The sequence below is a fragment of the Erpetoichthys calabaricus genome, chromosome 4 (assembly GCF_900747795.2).
Source record: "Erpetoichthys calabaricus chromosome 4, fErpCal1.3, whole genome shotgun sequence".
Taxonomy (NCBI): Eukaryota; Metazoa; Chordata; class Cladistia; order Polypteriformes; family Polypteridae; genus Erpetoichthys; species Erpetoichthys calabaricus.
Window position 1 is genome coordinate 69,940 of NC_041397.2, and position 24,149 is coordinate 94,088.

Genomic DNA, 24,149 nt, shown 5'->3' on the forward strand with positions numbered 1-24,149 from the left:
TAGTGAGCTGATCGAAGACAAATGATAACAAGACACAACCAGCCTTACTGAATCTAACCCTCGCCATATGTTGTCACTTGCCGTGACAGTGAAGTTGTCACCCTAAGGTTTCTAGAAGATCACAGAGTCTTCACAGAAGAGAATAAGAAAAACGTAAGTGAAATCAGGAAAGCGTTAGCCATTGCTAAGGCTCTGAGACTCCACGGCACCACAGTGACAGCCATCATCTCAGAAACATTCAGAAAAGAGCAACATCTTCATAGGAGAAGCTGGCCTGCAAAAAGGGTGCAGCAATGCCTGAGTCAAGAAGTCTCAGAGGATTCCATTAGAAACATCCAAAGACCCTCAGGCCTGTCTGCCCTCCTCTAAGGTCAGAGGTCAGGACTCTGTGCTATGAGAGATGAAGAGTAAAAGCAGGACTCATGGGAGAGCAGTAAGACAAACTCTGCTATCCAAGAGCAGCTTTGGTGCTCATCTCAGAACTGCACAGAGTCACCTCCATCATCTTCATGCCTCTTGTAATAAAGACAGACAAGAACTTTGTGGTCCACTGGGTCTGCAGTAAAGTAACACGGCATTCAACAATAAGAACTTCAAACCTACAATAAAATGTGGGGATGGTAGCATGATGAAGTTATGGGGGGGGGGGGGCGGGGGGGCTGGGCTTTGCTGCCATTTTGATAGAACCAGAATATTCTTTATAAGAACGGCCAGTCCTCTGTCCATGACCTGGAGCCAAGGTGTAGTTGAATGACACAGCAGGTCAATAGTCCACAACACAAAAGAAAACCTACAGCTGAATGGCTGAGGACACCGAGAGTTTCAGAGCCTCGACAAACTGCTAACTTGTACGAACAGAAGGGCTAAAGTGAAGAGTTTAGGCTCGTAAACTCTGAATGTGTCTGAATGAAAGACCAGCGGGCTATCACTCCTCAACAGTAACGTGAAAGTCTGATCTCAGATTATAAATCACAGAGTCTTTAGTTCTGATTACTGCTGCTAAAATTGCACCAACCAAGCACTGAAACTCTGGGGACAATGACACCTTCACATTGGTCACTGGGTGTTGGATTAATAACTTTGTTCATTAAATAAAGCAGTGATTTATAAAGTGTATTGCATCTTTCCTCAGGTTTCCTTTTTCTAATATTACATTTTTATAAAGGTCAGAGGCCATGCATTGTGTAAAATATACAAAAACAGAAATTATTAGGAAGGGGGGTAAATACTTTATCACATCACTCAAGACAGACACAGGTTGGTGACGTATCTTCATTTTACTAAATGTTAAAGGACTTGAATGTGTTGTTTGTTAAACAAATATAAACTTGTTTAATAAAAATCAGAACTGTGCATTTCTTCAAATATGTAAATGAAGCTTTATCATTTCATCCATTATCCATAACCACCTTCAGCAGTTCAGGGTCCGGGGGTCTAACCCAACACTGAGATTACAATAAGATGTCAGCTTTCATGTCCTCCCAGTCCTGTATGTAGAGTATGTTGTCACTCACTACCTCTGTCACCTACATGACCAAGTGAGGGGACCATCAGACTAGCAGCTCTGTGATTTACTGATGAAGTGATCCTTACGATTCCTGAAGACAGCGGCTCTGGCAGGTGGCTGGAACTCTTGATAGAAGTTTAAATATGAAGAGGAAACGCAGCGGACTCACAGATCCAGTACTCAGTGTCTTTACAGTTGAAGGTTCTCACTTTTTCCATGTCCCCCCGTGTCGCTGGACACTCTTCTTTGTCGTCATCGCTGGCTCTGAAACACAAGAGGAGCTGTGAGGCCTTCTCCTGAACTGACTGACCTCGTACGCTCACACACATCACCTGACTTCAGACATTAAACAGATGAAAGGCCACCAGGCTGTGCAGCACAGAGGATTGTAAGTCAGAAGTGTGGCTAATTAACTGAAATTCAATACTCACTGGACATGGGAAGGCTGGGCCTGACTTAGCCATGGTGGGTGAATTAAACTAAATTATAAAGGACACTCATAACAGAAACCATACTGGACGATGACCCCCCACACCCACCCCACCCCGAGTCAGGGTTGTCATTGTTGAAGATCTCAGCTGACAAACTCTTCATTCGTGTATTCTGATTCAAATGACACAACTCTACTTTTAAAGATATATATAAGGTACTGTATATTAGCACAAAGGTCTCTGAACATTAGCAGACACACTTTTGATGGTTTCTTAGATATTCCACTACATAAAATTAGTAATGCTGGGTTCAAAAACCACTTAATCTTTGTAAAATGAAAGAATACGTCAAAGCCTTCATTGTGATTTGTGTAACTTGACCGTTTTTTCCGTGTTGATTGACGTGACTTTGAGGCTGACGTCTAGAAATGCTGCCATTGCTTCCTGCTTTCTACCTGAATACACTTCTGCTAATCTGCAGTAGCCATCCTCAGACACACTACTCACTAGTTCACTTTATCAGGCCTCTGATGATTCTGAAGACTTGGCCTTTTCTGTTCTACTAAAGCCTCATGGCCTCGTTAGCCTTTATTACAGAGTGGCAACTGCTCTTCTGTGTGCGGCCATCAGTGCTGTGGTGTCTCTTGTGACCCTTAACCATGCTGATATCCTAATTTAAGAGCTCATTAGACACTACGGCTCAACGTCTGACCTAAACTAATACATACAAATACCATTTAACAATTTAACATTTGCCGACAATTCAGTTTATAAATGAAGACATTTGAACACATCGCCTAAAAGAAACAGTGGTCCCTCCATTGTCTAAACCCACTTCATCCTGAACAGGCGCCCAAGGCAGGAACAATCCCTGAACAGGGAGCCAGTCCATCGCAGGCAGAGAGACACACACTTCAGGGCCAATTTAGCATCGCCAATCCACTGAATGTGTGTGTTTGTGGAGCACCAGGAGGGAACCCAAATGGAGAGAACATGTGAACTCAAACACAGGGAGGACCGGGGTACTCTTGTCATCTTACAGCCATGTGGCAGAGCTACCAGTGTGCCACCCAAAAGAAAGAACAAAACCTGCGTAACTACATCTATGAGGAAATGAGAGTGAAGCCTTCTGTTACTAGCAGATGAAACCCCATCACTACACGTGACAGACACATGCTGATGACAGCCCACCTGTGTCTGTTATCGTTCATCTGATGTCACATTTCATGTGTAGTGTTGGACTCCTCGTCTCTTCTTGGTATTGAACTGTTCTCACTGCTCTATGGGATACGTGAATTGTGAAGAGTGCACATGATAATAACATGAACTAAAACTTGACAAGTCATCATATTGTAATATGATAATTAATAAGAAATGAAGATGAATGTGGGGCAGCATGATGAAGCTCTGTCCAAGCATATTGTACTCGGCTCATTTCAGAGTTTGGCTGCCCTGTGCCAGCCTGGCTTTTGGGCAGATTTTGGGCTCTTTCCTGTCTGGATGGTGTGCAGCTCCCTCAGTTTGATACTGCAGGCAGGAGTAGAGTTGTATGGATGAGTGGACTCTTTATGACCAACAACATCCCATAATCTGCCTATTATATGTCAGCTATCACACCTGCAGTAATCCACTTTGTGTCCATTCACACTCCTACCTCAGCCGCTTCGGCTCATTCCTCTCCCTGTGGCACCCTGTGGCCTCGTGGCACCTCAGCCGGGTGTTTAAGTTCAGAAATGACATTCTCATTTATTTACTTGTAGTTTGGTTTACTGCACTGCAGAGCGTTTGTCATTTCTAACATATTTCATTATTGTCTTCAGAGCTCTGAGAAATGACATTCATGACTACATGTGTGAGGCCAGCAGTCCTGGCAGGATTAGGGAAAGGAGTCGGTAAACGTGAAGTCAGCAGTCACCGGCCATATTTATGTGATATTTATACAAAAATGGTGTGTGATTCAATAATGTCAGAAAGGCACAAATTATTGTGATGTCCGTTCATCTGTTTTATGTTACCTACTAAGACAGCAGACAGTGTGTTTGTCTCCTCTAATGACAGTAAAGTGTCATCTGTAGGTAACCCTCTCTCTGCTCCTGACTAATACGGTTTTGGAGCTCATTCAGTCAAAGTGAGACGTCTCGACTGAAAGGAGTCTTCTTACCTCTTGGATTTCACAGGTCCACTGTCCATCCTGGTAGATTTGTTTTCTTTACTGATGTTGTATCCGCCAATCCAATAATAACCCTGTTTATGTTTTCCTTTTAAAAATTCCTGATAGTAAAACATGAAATGAAGAAGTTGATGTACAGTTGAACTTGCATGTGTCTTTATTGTATTGAATTGTCTTCACTTAGTCACAATAAAACACATTTTACCTCCTTTTTTTCTTTAATATAAACTGGCCTGAGTTTCCACTTATAAATGCAATGAACAGACAAAACTCTTAGTGTGTCACCTGCTTTATAATAAATTGAGCTATTGTGTCACTTCTTTTGTCACATAAGCACATGACAGTGATGTCCAACACTAATAATGGGTCAGTGTGCTAACAGATACTGAATACTAAATACGACATCCCTGGGGGAAATCTCACAAAAACCCCAGCGACCCAATGGAAATCAACCAATGATAGAACTGCAGACATTTGCACTGATTTGGGTCTTAACAGGGGCCTATCACCTCAGAAGGGCAGTTCAGTGGCATTCTGGGTTTTATTTGGAGCGATGCAATGGTCACCTGGGGCCTCATGTATAACGCCGTGCGTAGAACTCACACTATAACATGGCGTAAGCACAAAAGCGGGATTGTGCGTACGCACAGAAAAATCCAGATGCAGGAATCTGTGCGCACGCATACTTTCACGTTCTTCCACTACATAAATCCCGATTTGCATGAAAAGTAACGCACGTGCACGCGCCTTCTGTCCCGCCCCAACTCCTCCCAGAATTACGCCTCTTTGAATATGCAAATCAATATAAATAGCCTTCTGTGAAAAGACAATGGGAAAAGCACGGGAGAAAATATAAGAATTTCAGCGAATACCAAGTGGAGGCAAAGGAAAAACATACTATTTGTTGGTTTAAACAGTGGTATAATCAACAAAAGAAAGTTGATCGAGTGACAGAGTGTCGGAAAAACTCGAAGGCTCAAGTTCACAAAGTCGCACAGTGCCCGAAATAAAAAAGAAATCACATATCAAAGTCGCTGTGAAAAGGCGAGTTGTAGCCCACCGTCTGAGTGTCATATGAAAGCGTATTAGGGTACAAACAAAAAACATAGGCACACAGTGGGGAAAAAAGCACGAAATGTCAACTTTAATCTCGAAATTTCCACTTTATTCACGTAGTTTATTTTGCCATTAAATTAGAACATCATAAACTTCATCTTAAAATCGTTTATTTTACTAGTTTCTCAAGTAGCATGTTAAATGCTTTTTTCTGTGTTTGATCTTCTATGTGATCTATGTGTGTGAATCACTACGTGCTTCCGTTTTTTCTCTTTCTCCGACAGGACACATAATCCATTACATTCAAGATATTACAGCTCTCTGAATAATTAAAATACTGAGATGTATACGTGATATCATTTTCATGATGATAGGAATGAAAGCATGTTATTAAACATGGGAACACGGTGGTGCAGTGATTGTTCATATCTCACGCAAGAGGCTCGCTGCACCATGTGTGACCTTCGATGAAATAATTTATTACAGAAGTACTGTCTCTTTCAAACGTACTAACCTCCAATTCCTGTCCATACTTTTCTTTCTCCAATCGCCACACAATCAGCTCTGTAATAGACGTTAAGCCATTTGTAAGCTTAGAACGCCGATTCTTCAAAACTTTTAAGGAACATTGAAATATCTTCGTAGTACATGTTTAATTATTCTATTCATCGATCCTTCCAGTGTCGCGTCAGCACCAGCAAGAATACAGCGCAAGGCAGGAGCTATCCTTGAACTAGCTATACGCTGCGGCACCGTGTCCTCACATGTTTAATTATTAGCAATACAGATTATTTAAATGAAGTTAAAGTTTTATCTGTATACTATAAGCAACATATGTTGCTGCATTTCATCTTAAAAATGATATTGTCATCATACGCGCTTTATAAAGTAGCGCAGGTTGTGCAATATTATAACTGTAGTGCAAGTTTACAGTGAGGTGATTGAGTGCGTTTATAGTTCTTGGGATGAAACTGTTTCTGAAACGCGAGGTCCATACAGGAAAGGGTTTGACGCTTTTTGCCGTGGTTGAGGTAGTGTGTACTTGAAACTGTATACCGATAATTCTCTTTCCGATCATCTGCTGCTGTGATTCACACTCAGATACAGTGATATAAATACTCCGAGTGGTGCAGTGAGAGTAATATGGAAAAAGATGATCCGCAGTGGCAACCCTTAACGGGAACAGCAAAAAGAAGAACAAGATGCAGTGAGCGTAACAACGCTAAAGCAGTTATGGTATTTGTAATACTATGGCTATTCCCTGGCCCATTATATTGCAGCAGGTTAATTACAATCAGATGCATTACACTAATAAACAATATGCAGTTAATTTCAGTGTATTTATAAAGCCGCGTCAGGAATGTGGAGCTAAGAAAGAAAGGATGAGCACACAGGAACAGTAGTTTGACCATTCTGTGGACCATTATATTGTTACAGGTTAATTACAATCAGATGCATTAAATTTATGAACGATATGCGGTTAATTTCAGTGTATTTATAAAGCCGCCGCCGTGGATGTGGATCTAAGAAAGAGTAACCACACAGGAACAGTAGCACTGCTTTGACGCTGGGTGCCGCCAGTCTGCAAAACCGGGCGGATAAATTGCGTACGCCAAGGAATGAGTTACCGTGGAAATGTGCATGGCTTTACGCCAAGTTTAGGTTTTATACATCGCGATTTGAGCGTGGAAAGGTTCATACGCAACATTTCTGTGCGTACGCACCGTTTATACATGAGGCCCCTGGTGATTGTCATGTAAAAATGATGAGCAAATCTTAAATTGTTTTATATACTAATTGACTAACTCATCACTAGTGACCCTTTTGTTCATTACGTATCTCCCAGATATCCAACCAAAAAATAGCAATGCATGTAAACGTAATGTAGAAATGGCAACTCGAAGAGCTCCTGCAGCCAAGAAAGAAGAAACAGCAATCTAGGATTCACAGCATATCTGATGATGTCAGTTATAGTGAATGAAGATGTAAAGAGTCCTCTGACAGAATCTTCACTTTCTCACACAGTCAGCACTAAACAAAGGGTCACTGAGACTTTGATTAAAATGTCAGTCACCCTGAGCCTTTGAAATGTGTTGACAGACTCTCCAGATCCATTGGAGGAATCTGCTAAAGAAAGACATTCCTGCTGTAATAACATACTGAGTTGACTGAACTTCAGTTTAGGTCTTCTGGGATTGTTCTTGAGATGCACTTTCAAAGCGTTTTGTTTTTAATGCTCTTGTCCTGACAGTTTAACTTACAGTATACAGCTTGAAGACAGTCATTTTAAATCCACCTGCATAAATGACATACCTTCACGTCAGAACTTTTTGTATTCAATAGTCGTCCACCCTTTGTCTCGCACCAATCACGGCTCTCCTTCCAGTTCAGTATTTTAGTGGAGAAGAAGTAACACTTGGAACTGAAGAGGAACCAGTCAGGTTTACATAGAGAGCAAGTCTTATCTGTGGAAAATGAAACAAAAGAGCAAATGAAAAATGAGGATTAGATGAGCAAGGAGCCCATAGTCTACTAACCCTGCAGCAAAGCACTCACCGGGAGACGTGTTTGTAGCATCACAGTAGAATTCCTTCAGATCACTGAATTCTTTGGTCAGTTCACCATGTTTCTCATTCAGAGTTACGTACTGAGACTGCAGGGTATCTCTGCTTTCTTGAAGATCAGTGTTGTTACTTAAAAATTCATAAATTGCGTTAACAAATCTATCCTGCAGATTAATGTACTGTTTGGCCAGTTTATCATGTTTCTTATTCAGAATTACGAACTGAGACTGCAGGGTATCTCGGCTTTCTTGTAGATCAGTGTTGTCACTTATTAATTCATAACTTGCGTTAACAAATCTCTCCTGCAGATTAATGTACTGTTTGGTCAGTTTATCATGTTTCTTATTCAGAGTTGTGTACTGAGACTGCAGGGTATCTTGGCTGTCATGAAGATCACTGTAGTTTCTGACACATTCAGAACTTACATTAAAGAGTCTTTCTTGCAATTCACTATTGTTTCTGTTGCATTCAAGCTGTAAAGTATCTCGGCTGTCATGAAGATCACTGTAGTTTCTGACACATTCAGAAGTTACGTTATCAAGTGTTTCTTTCAGATTACTAAACCCTTTGGTCAGTTCATCATGTTTCTCATTCAGAGTTACGTACTTTGACTGCAGAGCTCTGAACTTTTTCCTTTCAGACTTCAGCATATCTCGACTTTTCTGTAGTCCACTGTTGCTTCTTTTGTATTCGGACTGCAGGGTAGCTTGATCCTCAGACAGAGCACTGTACTTACTGGTCAAGATGTAATTTGGATTTCTTAACTCTTCCAACTCTTGCTCCTTGTGATTTAATTTTATGAAATCTGAGTAAAACAAATCATATCATGCAATCAGTAATATAAAGTAATATATCTTTTAGACCTTTTTTATTTCAGGTAAACAGGGTGGTCCAGTTGGCACCCAATATTAAGTCTGAGTCCTGTCCTTCCTTAGTCTGACCACAAGTGGCGTAGTCAGAAGGAGTTTGTGCCTTACGATGGCAGAAATTGGCTAACCTAGCAGAATCAGTCCGACAACTGGTGGACCAGTTAAACCAGTTACAAATTCACCACAGACAGATCTGGCCAAAGACAAAGCACATCTTCAGACAGCAGTAGCCCAATGCCTTGGACGAGGACAGGGACTGGCCTAATTGAAGTCACAATGTGTCCGCTGGATGACGTTGAGTTGTACCTTCTGATTTCTGAGTGCACTGCTGCCTGGCATTGCTGGCCAACACGAATGGGCACATCTACTCAATCTCTTCCTAACAGGGCAAGCACAACAGGCAGGTTATGATTTGGAGCTAAAAGCTCCGCATGAAGCCAAATCAACACTGGAGTCACTCAGGGGTCTCTCCTTGGACCCTCATTACATTATCTGATTATTCTGATATAAAGATAGACGGACAGCAAACACTGAGGAGGCAGTAAAATTAAAAAGACCTGGACAACCTTCAGAACTGGGAGAACACTTGGAACATGCAGTTTAATGTAGAAAAGTGCAAAGTGCTCCACGTGGACCAAAGGAACATCAGGTATGAATACAAGATGGGAGACAGTGAGCTACAGGAAGACCTCTGAATAGGATTTAGGGGTTTATGCTGACACAACTTTTTCAGCAACTAACCAATGTGCATCAGCAGTTATAATGACAAATAACCGTTAAAGTCAATGGACAGTATGCTCAAACTTTATAATAGAGCAGCCAGGTGCATCATGGGACTGAAGGACATGTCCTACTGTGACAGACTCAGAATTAAACCTGTTTAGTATCGAGCAGAGGACATCATGTGGGGACCTCATCTGGGTGTTTAAAATCTTCAAAGGCATTAATAAAGTAGAGCCAGCAGAATTCTCACAGCTTAATGGTGAATCACCAACTCGAGGACATCAGGGGAAATTAAGAGGAAGTGCCTTTAAAAATGAAGACAGGGAGTTCTTCATTACAAAGAGTTGTGGGACTCTGAACCAAACAGTGAGACATGAAATTGGAGAGGAAACCTCAACAACCGTAAAGAAGAATCAGGATGAGATGTTAGGACAGCTTAGTTATTAGCTAAATAGACGGGCCTGATGGACTGAAGGGTCTCCTGTCGTTTGTCACATTTCTTATGTTTCAGTTCCTGGTGTTTCTCTTCATTGTTTTCATCTTTGACATTAGTGACATCTACTGAGATAACAGTTGAGTATTTTGTGTGACGTTTATTTTAGTTATTGTTTCTTCTAAACAGTTAATGATAATTTAGTGCACATGACATGATAAATACATAAAATAAGACAACAAATTCACTCGTCTCCTAAACTCCACAGGTCTGTAAAAGTAAAAAATAACTTAGGCTGGAGGAGGCGGTGATGCTGACACTGGACAACAGCAGTTTAAAGAGAGGGAATGGAGTCACGAGATGACACAGACAGATAACTGCGAGACAAATATGTAATTAAGCAAAGGGGGTGTCGTTAATTGGTTTTATTTTTATACAGTATTTATCATTTTTGTTGAAGTTCAGTAAAATGTTAATTTCCCCTTTGAGACAAATAAAGCATAATCTAATCTATTATTCTAAAAGAACTGTCATGTTCATGTTAAATATACTGAGATTTCATCATAGGAGGTTATGTTGAACCGCACTTTGTCTCATCCCTCACCTAGGACCTCCTATGATGAATAAAAAATTTGGACGCCGTTTTCCCTCGGGGTCTCCCCGCTGGAGCCAGGCCTGGAGGTGGGGCTCGATGGCGAGCGCCTGGTGGCCGGGCTTGCACCCATGGGGCTCGGCCGGGCACAGCCCGAAGAGGCAACGTGGGTCCCCCTTCCCATGGGCTCATCACATATGGGAGGGGCCAAGGAGGTCGGGTGCAGTGTGAGTTGGGTGGTGGCCGAAGGCGGGGACCTTGGTGGTCCAATCCTCGGCTACAGAAGCTGGCTCTTGGGATGTGGAATGTCACCTCTCTGAAGGGGAAGGAGCCTGAGCTAGTGCGTGAGGTTGAGAGGTTCCGGCTAGATATAGTCGGGCTCACCTCGACACACAGCTTGGACTCTGGAACCAATCTCCTTGAGAGGGGCTGGACTCTCTACCACTCTGGAGTTGCCCCTGGTGAGAGGCGCCGAGCGGGTGTGGGTATACTTATTACCCCCCAACTTGGAGCCTGCACATTGGGGTTTACCCCGGTGGACGAGAGGGTAGCCTCCCTCCGCCTTCGGATGGGTGGACGGGTCCTAACTGTTATTTGTGCGTATGCGCCAAACAGCAGTTCGGAGTATCCACCCTTTTTGGAGTCCCTGAAGGGGGTGCTGGAGGGCACACCTTCTGGGGATTCCCTCGTACTGCTGGGAGACTTCAATGCTCACGTGGGCAATGACAGTGAGACCTGGAAGGGCGTGATTGGGAGGAATGGCCCACCCGATCTGAACCCGAGTGGTGTTTTCTTATTGGACTTCTGTGCTCGTCACGGATTGTCCATAACAAACACCATGTTCAAGCATAGGGGTGTTCATATGTGCACTTGGCACCAGAACACCCTAGGCCTCAGTTCGATGATCGACTTTGTGGTCGTGTCGTCGGACTTGCGGCCACATGTCTTGGACACTCGGGTGAAGAGAGGGGCGGAGCTGTCAACTGATCACCACCTGGTGGTGAGTTGGCTCCAATGGTGGGGGAGGATGCCGGTCAGGCCTGGTAGGCCCAAATGTGTTGTGAGGGTCTGTTGGGAATGTCTGGCAGAGCCCCCTGTCAGAAGTAGCTTCAACTTCCACCTCCAGCAGAATTTTGACCATGTCCCGAGGGAGGTGGGGGACATTGAGTCCGAATGGGCCATGTTCCGTGCCTCTGTTGTTGAGGTGGCTGACCAGAGCTTTGGCCATAAGGTAGTCGGTGCCTGTCATGGCGGCATTCCCCGAACCCTTTGGTGGACACCAGCGGTGAAGGATGCCATCAAGCTGAAGAAGGAGTCCTACCGGTCCCTTTTGTCCTGTGGGACCCCGGAGGCAGCTGATAGGTACCGGCAGGCCAAGCGGAATGCGGCTTCGGTGGTTGCTGAGGCAAAAACTCGGGCATGGGAGGAGTTTGGGGAGGCCATGGAGAACGACTTTCGGACGGCTTCGAGGAGATTCTGGTCCAGCATCTCAGGAGGGGGAAGCAGTGCAGTGTCAACACTGTATATGGTGGGGATGGTGCGCTGCTGACCTCGACTCGGGACGTTGTGGGTCGGTGGGGGGAGTACTTCGAAAACCTCCTCAATCCCACTAACATGCCTTCCAATGAGGAAGCAGAGCCTGGGGACTCGGCGGTGGGCTCCCCCATCTCTGGGACTGAGGTCACCGAGGTGGTCAAAAAACTCCTTGGTGGCAGGGCCCCAGGGGTGGATGAGATACGCCCGGAGCTCCTCAAGGCTCTGGATGTTGTAGGGCTGTCTTGGTTGACACGTCTCTGCAACATCGCATGGACATCAGGGACAGTAGTACCTCTGGATTGGCAGACTGGGGTGGTGGTCCCCCTCTTTAAGAAGGGGGACCGGAGGATGTGTTCCAACTACAGAGGGATCACACTCCTCAGCCTCCCTGGAAAAGTCTATTCGGGGGTTCTGGAGAGGAGGGTCCGTCGGATAGTCGAACCTCGGATTCAGGAGGAACAGTGTGGTTTTCGTCCTGGTCGCGGAACAGTGGACCAGCTCTACACCCTTAGCAGAGTCCTGGAGGGTGCATGGGAGTTCGCCCAACCATTCTACATGTGTTTTGTGGACTTGGAAAAGGCGTTCGACCGTGCCCCTCGGGGAATCCTGTGGGGGGTGCTCCGAGAGTATGGGGTACCGGACCCCCTGATAAGGGCTGTTCGGTCCCTGTACGATCGGTGCCAGAGCTTGGTCCGCATTGCCGGCAGTAAGTCGAACCCGTTTCCAGTGAGAGTTGGACTCCGCCAGGGCTGCCCTTTGTAACCGATTCTGTTCATAACTTTTATGGACAGAATTTCTAGGCGCAGCCAGGGTGTTGAGGGGGTCCGGCTTGGTGGACACAGGATTGGGTCACTGCTTTTTGCAGATGATGTTGTCCTGTTTGCTTCATCAGGCCGTGATCTTCAGCTCTCTCTGGATCGGTTTGCAGCTGAGTGTGAACCGGCTGGGATGGGAATCAGCACCTCCAAATCCGAGACCATGAGAAGGGTGGAGTGTCCTCTCAGGGTTGGGAGCGAGATCTGCCCCAAGTGGAGGAGTTCAAGTATCTCAGGGTCTTGTTCATGAGTGAGGGAAGAATGGACCATGAGATCGACATGCGGATCGGTGCGGCATCCACAGTGATGCTGGCTCTGCATCGGTCTGTCGTGGTGAAAAAGGAGCTGAGCCATAAGGCAAAGCTCTCAATTTACCAGTCGATCTATGTTCCTAACCTCACCTATGGTCATGAACTATGGGCAGTGACCGAAAGAACGAGATCGCGAATACAAGCGGCTGAAATGAGTTTTCTCCGCAGGGTGTCTGGGCTCTCCATTGAAGATAGGGTGAGAAGCTCAATCATCCGGGAGGGGCTCAGAGTAGAGCCGCTGCTCCACCGCATCGAGAGGAGTCAGATGAGGTGGCTCGGGCATCTGATCAGGATGCCTCCTGGACGCCTCCCTGGTGAGGTGCTCCGGGCACGTCCAACCGGGAGGAGGCCCCGGGGAAGACCCAGGACATGCTGGAGGGACTATGTCTCCCGGCTGGCCTGGGAACGCCTTGGGATTCCCCCGGAAGAGCTAGAAGAAGTGGCCGGGGAGAGGGAAGTCTGGGCATCCCTGCTCAAGCTGCTGCCCCTGAGACCCGATCTCGGATAAGCGGAAGAGGATGGTTGGATGGATGGATAGACGGACAAGAGAGTAGCCTCCCTCCACCTTCGGGTGGGGGGACGGGTCCTAACTGTTGTTTGTGCGTATGCACCGAACAGCAGTTTGGAGTACCCACCCTTTTTGGAGTCCCTGGAGGGGGTGCTAGAGGGCATACCTTCTGGGGACTCCCTTGTACTGCTGGGAGACTTCAATGCTCACGTGGGCAATGACAGTGAGACCTGGAAGGGCGTGACTGGGAGGAATGGCCCCCCGACCTGAACCCGAGTGGTGTTTTGTTATTTGTTAACCTTGGATTCAGGAGGAACAGTGTGGTCCTGGTCACGGAACAGTGGACCAGCTCTACACCCTTAGCAGAGTCCTGGAGGGTGCATGGGAGTTTGCCCAACCAGTCTACATGTGTTTTGTGGACTTGGAAAAGGTGTTCGACCGTGTCCCTCGGGGAATCCTGTGGGGGGTGTTCCGGGAGTATGGGATACCGGACCCCCTGATAAGGGCTGTTCGGTCCCTGTACGATCGGTGTCAGAGCTTGGTCCGCATTGCTGGCAGAAAGTCGAACCCACTTCCAGTGAGAGTTGGACTCCACCAGGGCTGCCCTTTGTCACCAATTCTGTTCATAACTTTTATGGACAGAATTTCTAGGTGCAGGCAGGGTGTTGAGGGGGTCTGGTTTGGTGGACTCAGGATTGGGTCACTGCTTTTTGCAGATGATGTTGTCCTGTTTGCTTCATCAGGCCGCGATCTTCAACTCTCTCTGGATCGGTTCACAGCTGAGTGTAAAGCGGCTGGGATGGGAATCAGCACCTCCAAATCCGAGACCATGGTCCTCAGCCGGAAAAGGGTGGAGTGCCCTCTCGGGGTTGGGAGCGAGATCTACCCCAAGTGGAGGAGTTCAAGTATCTCGGGGTCTTGTTCACGAGTGAGGGAAGAATGGAGCATGAGATCGACAGGCGGATCGGTGCGGCGTCTGCAGTGATGTGGGCTCTGCATTGGTCTGTCGTGGTGAAAAAGGAGCAGAACCTTAAGGCAAAGCTCTCAATTTACCAGTTGATCTATGTTCCTACCCTCACCTATGGTCATGAGCTATGGGTAGTGGCCGAAAGAACGAGATCACGAATAGAAGCAGCTGAAATGAGTTTCCTCCGCAGGGTGTCTGGGCTCTCCCTTAAAGATAGGGTGAGAAGCTCAGTCATCCGGGAGGGGCTCAGAGTAGAGCTGCTGCTCCTCCGCATCGAGAGGAGTCAGATGAGGTGGCTCGGGCATCTGATCAGGATGCCTACTGGACATGGACGCCTCCCTGGTGAGGTGTTCCGGGCACATCCAACCGGGAGGAGGCCCCGGGGAAGACTCAGGACACGCTGGAGGGACTATGTCTCCCGGCTGGCCTGGGAACACCTCGGGATTCTCCCGGAAGAGCTAGAAGAAGTGGCCAGGGAGAGAGAAGTCTGGGCATCTCTGCTCAAGCTGCTGCCCCCGCGACCTGACCTCGGATAAGCGGAAGAGGATGGATGGATGGATGGATGGATGGATGGATGGATGGATGGATGGATGGATGGATACTGAGATTTCTTATACAAGGTGATGACACCACAGTGTAATGCAGGACCAGAGCTTAGCGTCATACAAGTAAACCCAGTATATCTAATATGAGAGTAGTTTCAGATATTAAATTGGGATTATCTCACAGACGTAATACAGCAATTTAGCAGCTAACTCATCACCTGCAGATGGGAGGGGCTGGATGTCTGATTGACAAGTGACCTGTCACTATCAGGAGGGTCTGCACTTCATCCATCAAGCCTGGGAAGATTCAAGAAGGCAGATGACCAAATAAACAACAGTCTCATGAAGAAGAGGAGGATCGATTGTGGTTGATTGCTTGCACAAGAATGGCAGCTCATAAGAGTGGGAAAGTGCAATTATAAATGTTAGGCTTCCTCGATATGGGGGGAGATTTGTCATTATTATTTTAACAAACCTGTTCTTTGGTTTAAGTGCGATTTATTATGTGTGTTGGCCTCTACATCTTAGTACAAGGGTCTCATACTCCCAGCCCACAGGTCAGTTCCGGCCTCCCGTCCCCATCCCACCTGCCTGTATATGATCTCAAATAAATAATGCAATGTGGCCAGCAAATGGTAAATTTATTTAACTATTTTCATCTACTTCCTTTGTTTACTTGTTTAAGTCCAAACTACTTTAAAAAAATCATTTTAAATTAAAAATGACTTCAAACTAAATCTTTCACTTCTGTCATTTGGTTCAAATGTGCAGTTTTTGATAAAACGAAAGTTAATTTTTTTTGGAATTCATTTTCTTGGTTGTCAATAAGAAAGATGTCTCTTTCCAAACCAAAAAGGAAGGTAGATGTTGAATACAAAGAATTTCAAGAAAGATGGACATTAGAGAATTTTTATGGAATTCAGTGGAAATGCCATCTGTCTTATTTGCAAAGAGAAAGTCGCTGTTATGAAGGAATATAACCTCAAACGTCATTACTCGACTAAATACGGAGAACAGTATGATAAGTATCAGGGAGAGGAGAGGGTTAAATCAGCCACGCAGCTACACAAAGGCCTGAAATTACAGCAAAGTCTTTATCACAAAGCAAAGAAGGATGCTGATGGTGCGGTGCATCGCTAAGGCAGGGAAGCCATTCACCGAAAGACAGTTTCTCAAGGACTGTATCTTAAAAGTCGCTGAAATATTGTGTCCAGAAAAGACGGGCTTGTTCAAAAATATCTCCTTATCAGCAAACCCCGTGGCAGAGCGAATAGGCGAGTTATCAAATGACATTCATGATCAGCTACGTGAGAAAGCTAAAGTCTTTACTGCACACTCCGTGGTGCTTGATAAAAGCATCGACAACACCGACACTGCTCAACTAGTGATTTGCATTAGCGGTGTTAATTCCCACTTTGCTAAGTTTATGAACGATGCACGGCCGTACCACAGGCAATGATATATGTCAGCTTCTGTGTGACGCGATTGAGCGTTCTGGTTTGCCAAGAAACAAACTGGTAGGCATCACCACAGATGGAGCCCCGTCCATGACAGGCAAACAAAATGGACTGGTAGTGTTGGTTCAAACGAAACTAGAAGAGGAAAAAGCTGATCCAGCAGTAGCTTCACAGAGCATCATTCATCAACAAGCACTGTGCAGCAAATGCTGACAATATGAATGTGTCATGTCTGATGTTCTGAAATGTATTAATTACATCAGGTCAGGGAGTTTACAGCATCGCCAGTTCAGAGCCTGTTTAGAAGAAATAGAGTCAACTTATGGTGATGTACTTCACTGTACTGAGGTGCACTGGCTCAGATGAGAACGGAGGTGTTAAATGTCACAGCAGATGGCAGAATGGATGTTCCTGACATGGAAGATCCACAATGGGTCATGGACCTTGCTTTCTTAGTGGACATTACACAGGAGCTGAACGTACTTAACTTTATGCTCCAGGCCCTGATCAGCTCATCACAGCAGCTTATGAAAGTGTGAAAGTCTTCACCACAAAATTGAAATTCTGTAAAACACAGCTTTCTGCCAAAAATCTCCCTCATTTCCCAACATGGCGGTCTCTTGTGGAGGATGGCTCAGCATTCAGGACTCATACATATACTGAACATCTGCTGTTGAAAACCTACTGCAGGAATCTGATCACCATTTTGATGACTTTAGGTCACACCACAACACCCCCAGCTGTTTGCAGACCCCTTTTCAGCTGATGTGCAGAGTGTTTCTAGTTTGATCCAAATGGAACTTATTGACGTGCAGTGCAGTAGTGAGCTGAAATCTAAGATCAGAGAGGCACAGCAAAAAGCAGACGTGACTGGGCAGTCTGAGAGAATGACCTCCATCCTTCACAGAGCTGCCCAAAGTGTTCAGTCAGGGAATGTGCCTTTTTAGAAACTCAGGTCTGACTCTCAACTATGAACTTTAATAAATACAAGTGCAGACGTAGGTTTACTGACGCTAATCCTGAAGGTGTACTCAGAGTTTCACCTGTAAACTCCATTAGGGAAATGTGTCAAGGCTGTGTGAGCAGAAACGCTGCCAGGTTTATGGACAGAAATAAGTTCAAATGTACTCAGGTGTAGCATGTTGTGTTAGCGTAATGCAAAGTTATGTTCATTTATTGAAGTTAATTTAATGAAAAAAATATGTTAGTAATGGAAACAGAAATGGATTTAAAGAATATCACTATCTCTTATTGTACTTGAACATTCATGTGGCCCCTGTAGGACATGACAATACCAGCAATGGCCCGAAGACAATTGGAGTTTGAGAACCTGTCTTAGTATTTATAACAGCACACTTCACATGAGAGTGGGTTGAAATATTAGCTGGTCAAACGCACATGCAGTCTAACCAGGTTACCAAGGTTTATGCTACGGTAAAAATCTAGAAATGGTGACATCTTTAGTCATTAAAGTCATTCCCAGGTTAATTTATAATATTCGGTGTCACGCAGAGGATCTCCTTCCAGGTTTATCAGAGGTAAGCGATACCAGCACAGGGTGAGAGGGGGCGCAGTCACTAACAGTATTGTCTGTCACCCACTGGAGTGAGAAGATGCCCCCTGAGAGTAATTGATGTGCCCTTAATGGCTGGAGGATTATAAAAGAGTGGGCACCCCAGAGAATGGTGTCTCATAGCGGATCTGAACTACGAGCAGCAGGGAGCTCCCAGAGATGACCAACACTACCGAGCTGATGTTCATTATAGAAGTCGAGAAAACTCCTGTCTTTTGATTACATTATTCGCATATGTCACTGAATGTGTTCAGGCCACAAAACCATAACATGTTGGCATCAATCGAGAAACAACATGACATCACGGCCAAATGAAATCAGCACATTAAAATATCATAACAAGCCACAGAACAAAAAGGTGAAACATTTCAAACAAGGAGACATCACAATGTTCCTCAAGACGCTTCTGTCTATGAATACAATGCAGTGGTCACTTGATGGGTGGGCAGGGGAAGAAACGAAGAAGCTCAAAGGAGACCTGTGTTTAAGTAGCTTGTTCAGATTTCTATTCCCCTTCAGCTTTACATAAGGTCACAATTGCTATTGTCATGCATGATCGTCAGAGGCTCACCCTCCAAGTTCTTCCAGGTATGTGATACCACCCTGGGCCAGGAGGGAGCGCTGTGGCTAACTGTCTTGTCTTTTTAGTCCACCAAAGTACAGAGAAACACCCAGTGAGGCCAACTGACTCCACACCTTCCAGTCCCTGGGCTATAAGAACTTGACATCCCAGAAGGAAGTGTCACGTCTATCCAGGGTGACCAGAACTAAGGAGCTCCATGACTGTCAGACGGCAGACAAGAAAGCTGATTAATGCCAGTCACTTTATTACTGTGGCAATAGTTTTGTTTCCTTTTACGCCATCGAGAGTTTGTTTCTGATTGGACTTAGAAGTAAACAGGGATGGCCGGGTTGGCACCCCAGAAATTCATCTTCATTTGAGCCTGTTATTCGTTCAGATGACCCCACTGTGTACACTGAATGACAAGCACATGATTAGCTGTTTTGAGGTAATGAGCAAGTCCTCCTAATAAAGGGCCTATGACTACGTATATAAGAAATACACAAAGCATTCACATTACCTTCACTTTTCAATGCCACGTCAGTACAGAGGATACTTACAGTAAACAGAAAGGGATACGAGGCCGACCACTAGGAGAACACCAAAGATCTTCATCATCTTCACAAGGTTGACTTTCCTTTCTGCTCTAACAGGAGGCACTAGAGCTGCAAGAAAAGCAAGATGGATTGAGATCAGACACTGAAGAGCACATGAACTACCTGATGAAGGACAAAGTGGGCATTGGCCATTCTTCTAGTCTTTAGCGGCCCAGCAGACCTGTTAAGGTAGCAGATTTAGCAGATGTCCAGCTGTGCCTTCTCTCACTAACAGTCCAACAAATTAAGTGACTGAACTCCACCAGAATCTGCCTGTAGTTCTTCTGATGATAAAGGTGGAAATCAGACATCTGACCTGAGGCCACTCAGAAAACGTCTTGAGTCACAAGGCATGAAATGGACTCAACTAAGAACAAAGAGCTGTAATTCAATTCAAGGAATGAGCGTTGAGATAGACAGAATAACTTGACTGTGAGCAGGTCCTGATTTTGTGACTAGAAGTGACTTTAAACCAATCATGAGATGTTAGAATTCCTTTAAAAAACGAGCTGCACCCTCGTGTTCTGTCAGAGAGGTGCACACACTCACTGATCTCTAAGGAGCCTTCCGAGGGGACCCAGGACCCCCACTCTCCAAAATGACTAAAAATCTCTACAATGGCTCTCTTAAAGTTAAAAGCTGAGAACTCACAACCACTTTCTCTTTGTGGACCTGAAACCACAGCACCTGCCCTTCAGAAGAGGCCACCCACCTGAAACTAAGCATCTTCAGGCCCGGTGAGGACTTGGATGGGAGACCACCAGGGAAGAGCTTGGGTTACTGCTGATGGAAGAGGTATTGGTGAAGCCAGCAGGGGGCGCTTACCCTGTGGTCTGTGCGTGGAACCCAATGCCCCAGTGCAGTGATGGGGATACTGCCGTAAAAATGGTGCCATCCTTCAGATGAGACATAAAACTGAGGTCCTAACTCTCTGTGGTCATCAAAGACCCTGAGAATCCTTCATAAAGAGCAGGGTGTATCCCGATGTCCAGGCTAATCTGCCATCCATGGCCTGGTCACTCTGACCCCTCATCATCCTCTGTCTCTGATTGGCTCACTGCCTGTCAGCACTTCACCACCTAACAGCTAATGTTTGGTAAGCGTAGTGGCGCAATGATGGCTGCCATCGAATCATCCAGGAGGATGCTGCACATTAGTGGGGGTGTAGGTGGCTCTCCACTCACTTTGGAAAGCACTTTGAGGAGTGCGAAGAGCACAATATAAATGTAAAGGATTTTAATTATTATTATTATTATTAATATTAATGTCTCCGCCAAGCCAAACTGTGGGCCAGTGGGCTATAAAGGTTAACAAGTAGCCATTACTTCAAGAAGGGAATTTCAGCAGCTAAACTCTTGTGCCACAAACAGTAACGCTCACCTCCATGAACCTGCACACAACACAACAAAGCAACAACTGCACACAACATCAGACATCATCTATAAAGACTTGGCATCATTAAACTAGTTCTGTGTGCCAAGATAAATTAAACTCTAAAGAGCAGTAAACTGCCAGCCTCTCTCTGTCTTATATGATCGTCTGTCTAGTGTGGCAGAGTCCTGTCGTACAGATCAGCATACTTTATATACGCAGTTATCATATTTCTATAATCCTTGTGTTTATTAATACTTGGTATTATTCTGTTTCTTTGACGAGTGGCCTTCATTTAAACTGATCTAACAGTCAGAGATCCTCATCCTACGACAGAGGAAGGTGAGGTAAATCAAGAAGGAGCCTTCATAAATGATTTGATCAATGGCCGAGTTAAATCTCTCCTCCTTCCCACATTATTCTGATAGATAGATAGATAGATAGATAGATAGATAGATAGATAGATAGATAGATAGATAGATAGATAGATAGATAGATAGATAGATAGATAGATAGATAGATAGATAGATACTTTATTAATCCCAATGGGATTTATTAATCCCAATGGGAAATTCACATTCTCCAGCAGCAACATACTGATACAATAAATAATATTAAATTATTTAATATTAAATTTTAAATATTAAATGTTAAATTAAATTAAATAATGCAGGTGAAAAACAGACAATAACTTTGTATAATGTTAAATGGTAATGTTTACCCCCCCGGGTGGAATTGAAGAGTCGCATAGTTTGGGGGAGGAACGATCTCCTCAATCTGTCAGTGGTCAATTAAAGTTCATTTTCCTTTCCTGCACTGGTGCCCCACCATCAATGGGGCCATTAACTGGTCTCCCCTTCACTCCCACTTGCTGTTGTCACATCGACATTCCTGTTCCGTGTCCTCGTTACGTGTTTTCTTGTCGGTGACCACGTCCAGACCTCATCACAGGCTTACCTGATTATTATTTTCACAACATCAGCTGTTGTCAGCTTACTTGTCACGTCTTTGTGTTACTTTAAGACTAACTTGCCTGTCACTTGGCACAGTAAAGGGAAAATTTATTACTACCTTGAGAAAATGGACTCCAGTCTACAAACTGGTGACAAACTAAACGAGCGAATGTTTTCATTTTATGTAATCTTTATTTCATTCATTTTTAGGATTTATTTTAAAATTTTCCCTTAACAGCTTAAACTGCCTGACAGCGTGACACTGGCACTGTGTTTGACGATCAGACATGGCATACTGTGCTCTGATGGCTGTCCAGTACAATTCGAAGCACTGACAGTGCATACTCTGTCCCTCTTCCTGTGTCGCTCAGAGTCACAGATGCTGTTTCTGTGCCTTTTGCTGCTCTCCACTGTCAATGCCAAGGTGGATGGACTGGCATTACCTTATGGCCTACCTGGACACGAAGCCATAGGGGAAGGATTTGGATGGACAGGCGCCCCAGCTGGGTTAGCTGCAGGTGCCTTTCATGGCCAGGAAGATGTAATGGAGGGATAAGGAAAGACTGTCTCTTGGGACTATCTATTCCCCCAGGACGCCAGGCAGCAGCATCCCTCAGGTAGAGCTGCCATCTGTAAACTGCAGGGCACCTTGGGAATTGTAGTCATGATGGTCAGCCCTGTCAGGGTATGTGGGTACCACCAGAGAGGGACGTGAAAGGAGAGGATTCACACTCTGTAAGGAGGTTCCACCTGAGCCAGAAGTCATCTATGATGCTCTTACCAGAAGCTACGCCTCTCCTTGAAAACATCTCTCACACTCTCTCTTTGTGGATCTGAAGGTCTTGGGTCTGGACACGTTCTAAAACTCCCCCTGAACATGAAGGATGACCACTAGCTCTAACCTCAGCTCTTCACTTCTTGTCCTGTGTGCATGTGACTAAATGCACTCTGAACAGGATTCGTTCTTCAAATGAATCTCTTGTGGACGTATCTGTCACATCAGAATCACACTTCTCCTTATGAAATTGTAGAGGACACAGCAAAGAGGTGAAGATCAGAGTGAACTGAGGCAGAGCACACCAAACACTCACCACCGGCGAGTAAAGACGCGGCATCAGTAAATGAATCTACTCGAGGTGGAGTTATTGACTTGAACCTGGCCTGACAGTAACACCTACCACACAATATGGGGCACCTCCGGAAATGCCTGATGTCCCTCAAACTGCTTCTTCTCTGCCATGTTAAATTAGCACTCTGAACAGACGACCAAAAATTGGCTTTCTCAGATTTAGTCACTAGTGTGTGACACGAACAGGGAGAGCTGTGACGAGTTCACTCTTAGCTGTTAAAAGTGTTTGCCTAAATTACAAACGAGAGCACAACTGTGCCATACAGCAAGAAAGAGTGAGCAGACTGTTCAACTACATGAAGGTTCAAAATTCACAGAGAGAGGGGACCAATAAACTGGGAATCTCACTGAAATGGCTCATTGTGAGAAGGTGAAGCAGACAATTCATTCATTAACATCAGCCATCCATTCCTCTTCCTTACACTTCAGAACACCACAATACATCAAAGTCCTACTTTACCTGCCTTGACAGAATAATAATTGTATTTATTTTAAGTTTTTAAAGTAGGTGTACAGCGCCTACCTGTGTGCCCATCTGCTCCACTGCCATGTGCTGATTCTTCAATGGTACAGAAGTCCTCAGCGAGTTTCACTGACACTCTGAACTTGTCAGCCATCTTTATGAATGCTGCAGAGGGATTGAAAGAAAAAGAACTTCCAGTTATTTCTAATCCAGAATTCAGTTGTTCTTCTGATATCTTCAGGCAGGTCAGCTAAGCAGAGATCACCAAATACAAACAAGTAGGAGCTCAAAGTTGTATTGTGAAAAGCCTTGTGCCTCTCCCACAAAAGGGGGGCACATGATTTTGTGTTTTATCAAATCAGTGAAGTGTTACCAAGGTGCCAATAAGATGATCCAGGCTGTCATTCCTACCACACTCCTCACTGCAGACTAACTGTCCATGAAGACAACTCTCACCACTTGGAATTACTTTACTGCTACTCTGGATTCCTCATACAGTTGTGTCTCTCTTGGAGTCTTGTCAAACGCTTTCACTAATTAATTAAATTAAGTCTATTAATGAAGTAGTGCATCCATCCATCCATCCATCCATCCATCCATCCATCCATCCACAGTGAGTATATTAAAGAGTCCTGACTGAAAATCTGTGGAGTGACTTGAAGACTGCAGTCCACCAGCAGTCACCATCCAGTCTGACTGAGTGTGGACACTAAAGACGAGTATCACACAGTCCAGATGGGCACAGTGGGTACAGAAGGATCACAACAGACTCAGGGCTGGCATCCAAGAGATAAGGGGGTTTGACAAAGTCCTGACACGTGGGCGGGGGGTCCTTTAACCAGCTCAGGGATTCTGTTTTTTATTATTTTTCTGAACTGTTGCTATTATCTCCTTCACTTGGCTGTTATGACTTACATTCAATAAATTCAGCTGGTTAAAGATTTTGTTTTGTGTGTCGCAATTTTCAGCCACAAAATGTCTCGCCTCACTTGGGAGGTGAAGAGGGGGACAGCTTGAG

The 24,149-nt window shown here is 44.9% G+C and overlaps 1 protein-coding gene across 1 annotated transcript; it reads right to left on the reverse strand.

Moving 5' to 3' along the window:
- Window positions 1-7,967: 7,967 nt before the first annotated feature.
- Window positions 7,968-23,310, reverse strand: LOC127527409 (uncharacterized; the record flags this gene model as incomplete). The annotated part of the gene is made up of 3 exons (XM_051926048.1): window positions 23,192-23,310; window positions 19,180-19,284; window positions 7,968-8,533 (listed from the first exon to the last, which is right to left on the reverse strand). Coding segments are annotated over exons 1-3 (765 nt in total), but the record flags the coding sequence as incomplete, so codon positions are not given.
- Between the last annotated feature and the right edge of the window lie 839 nt (window positions 23,311-24,149).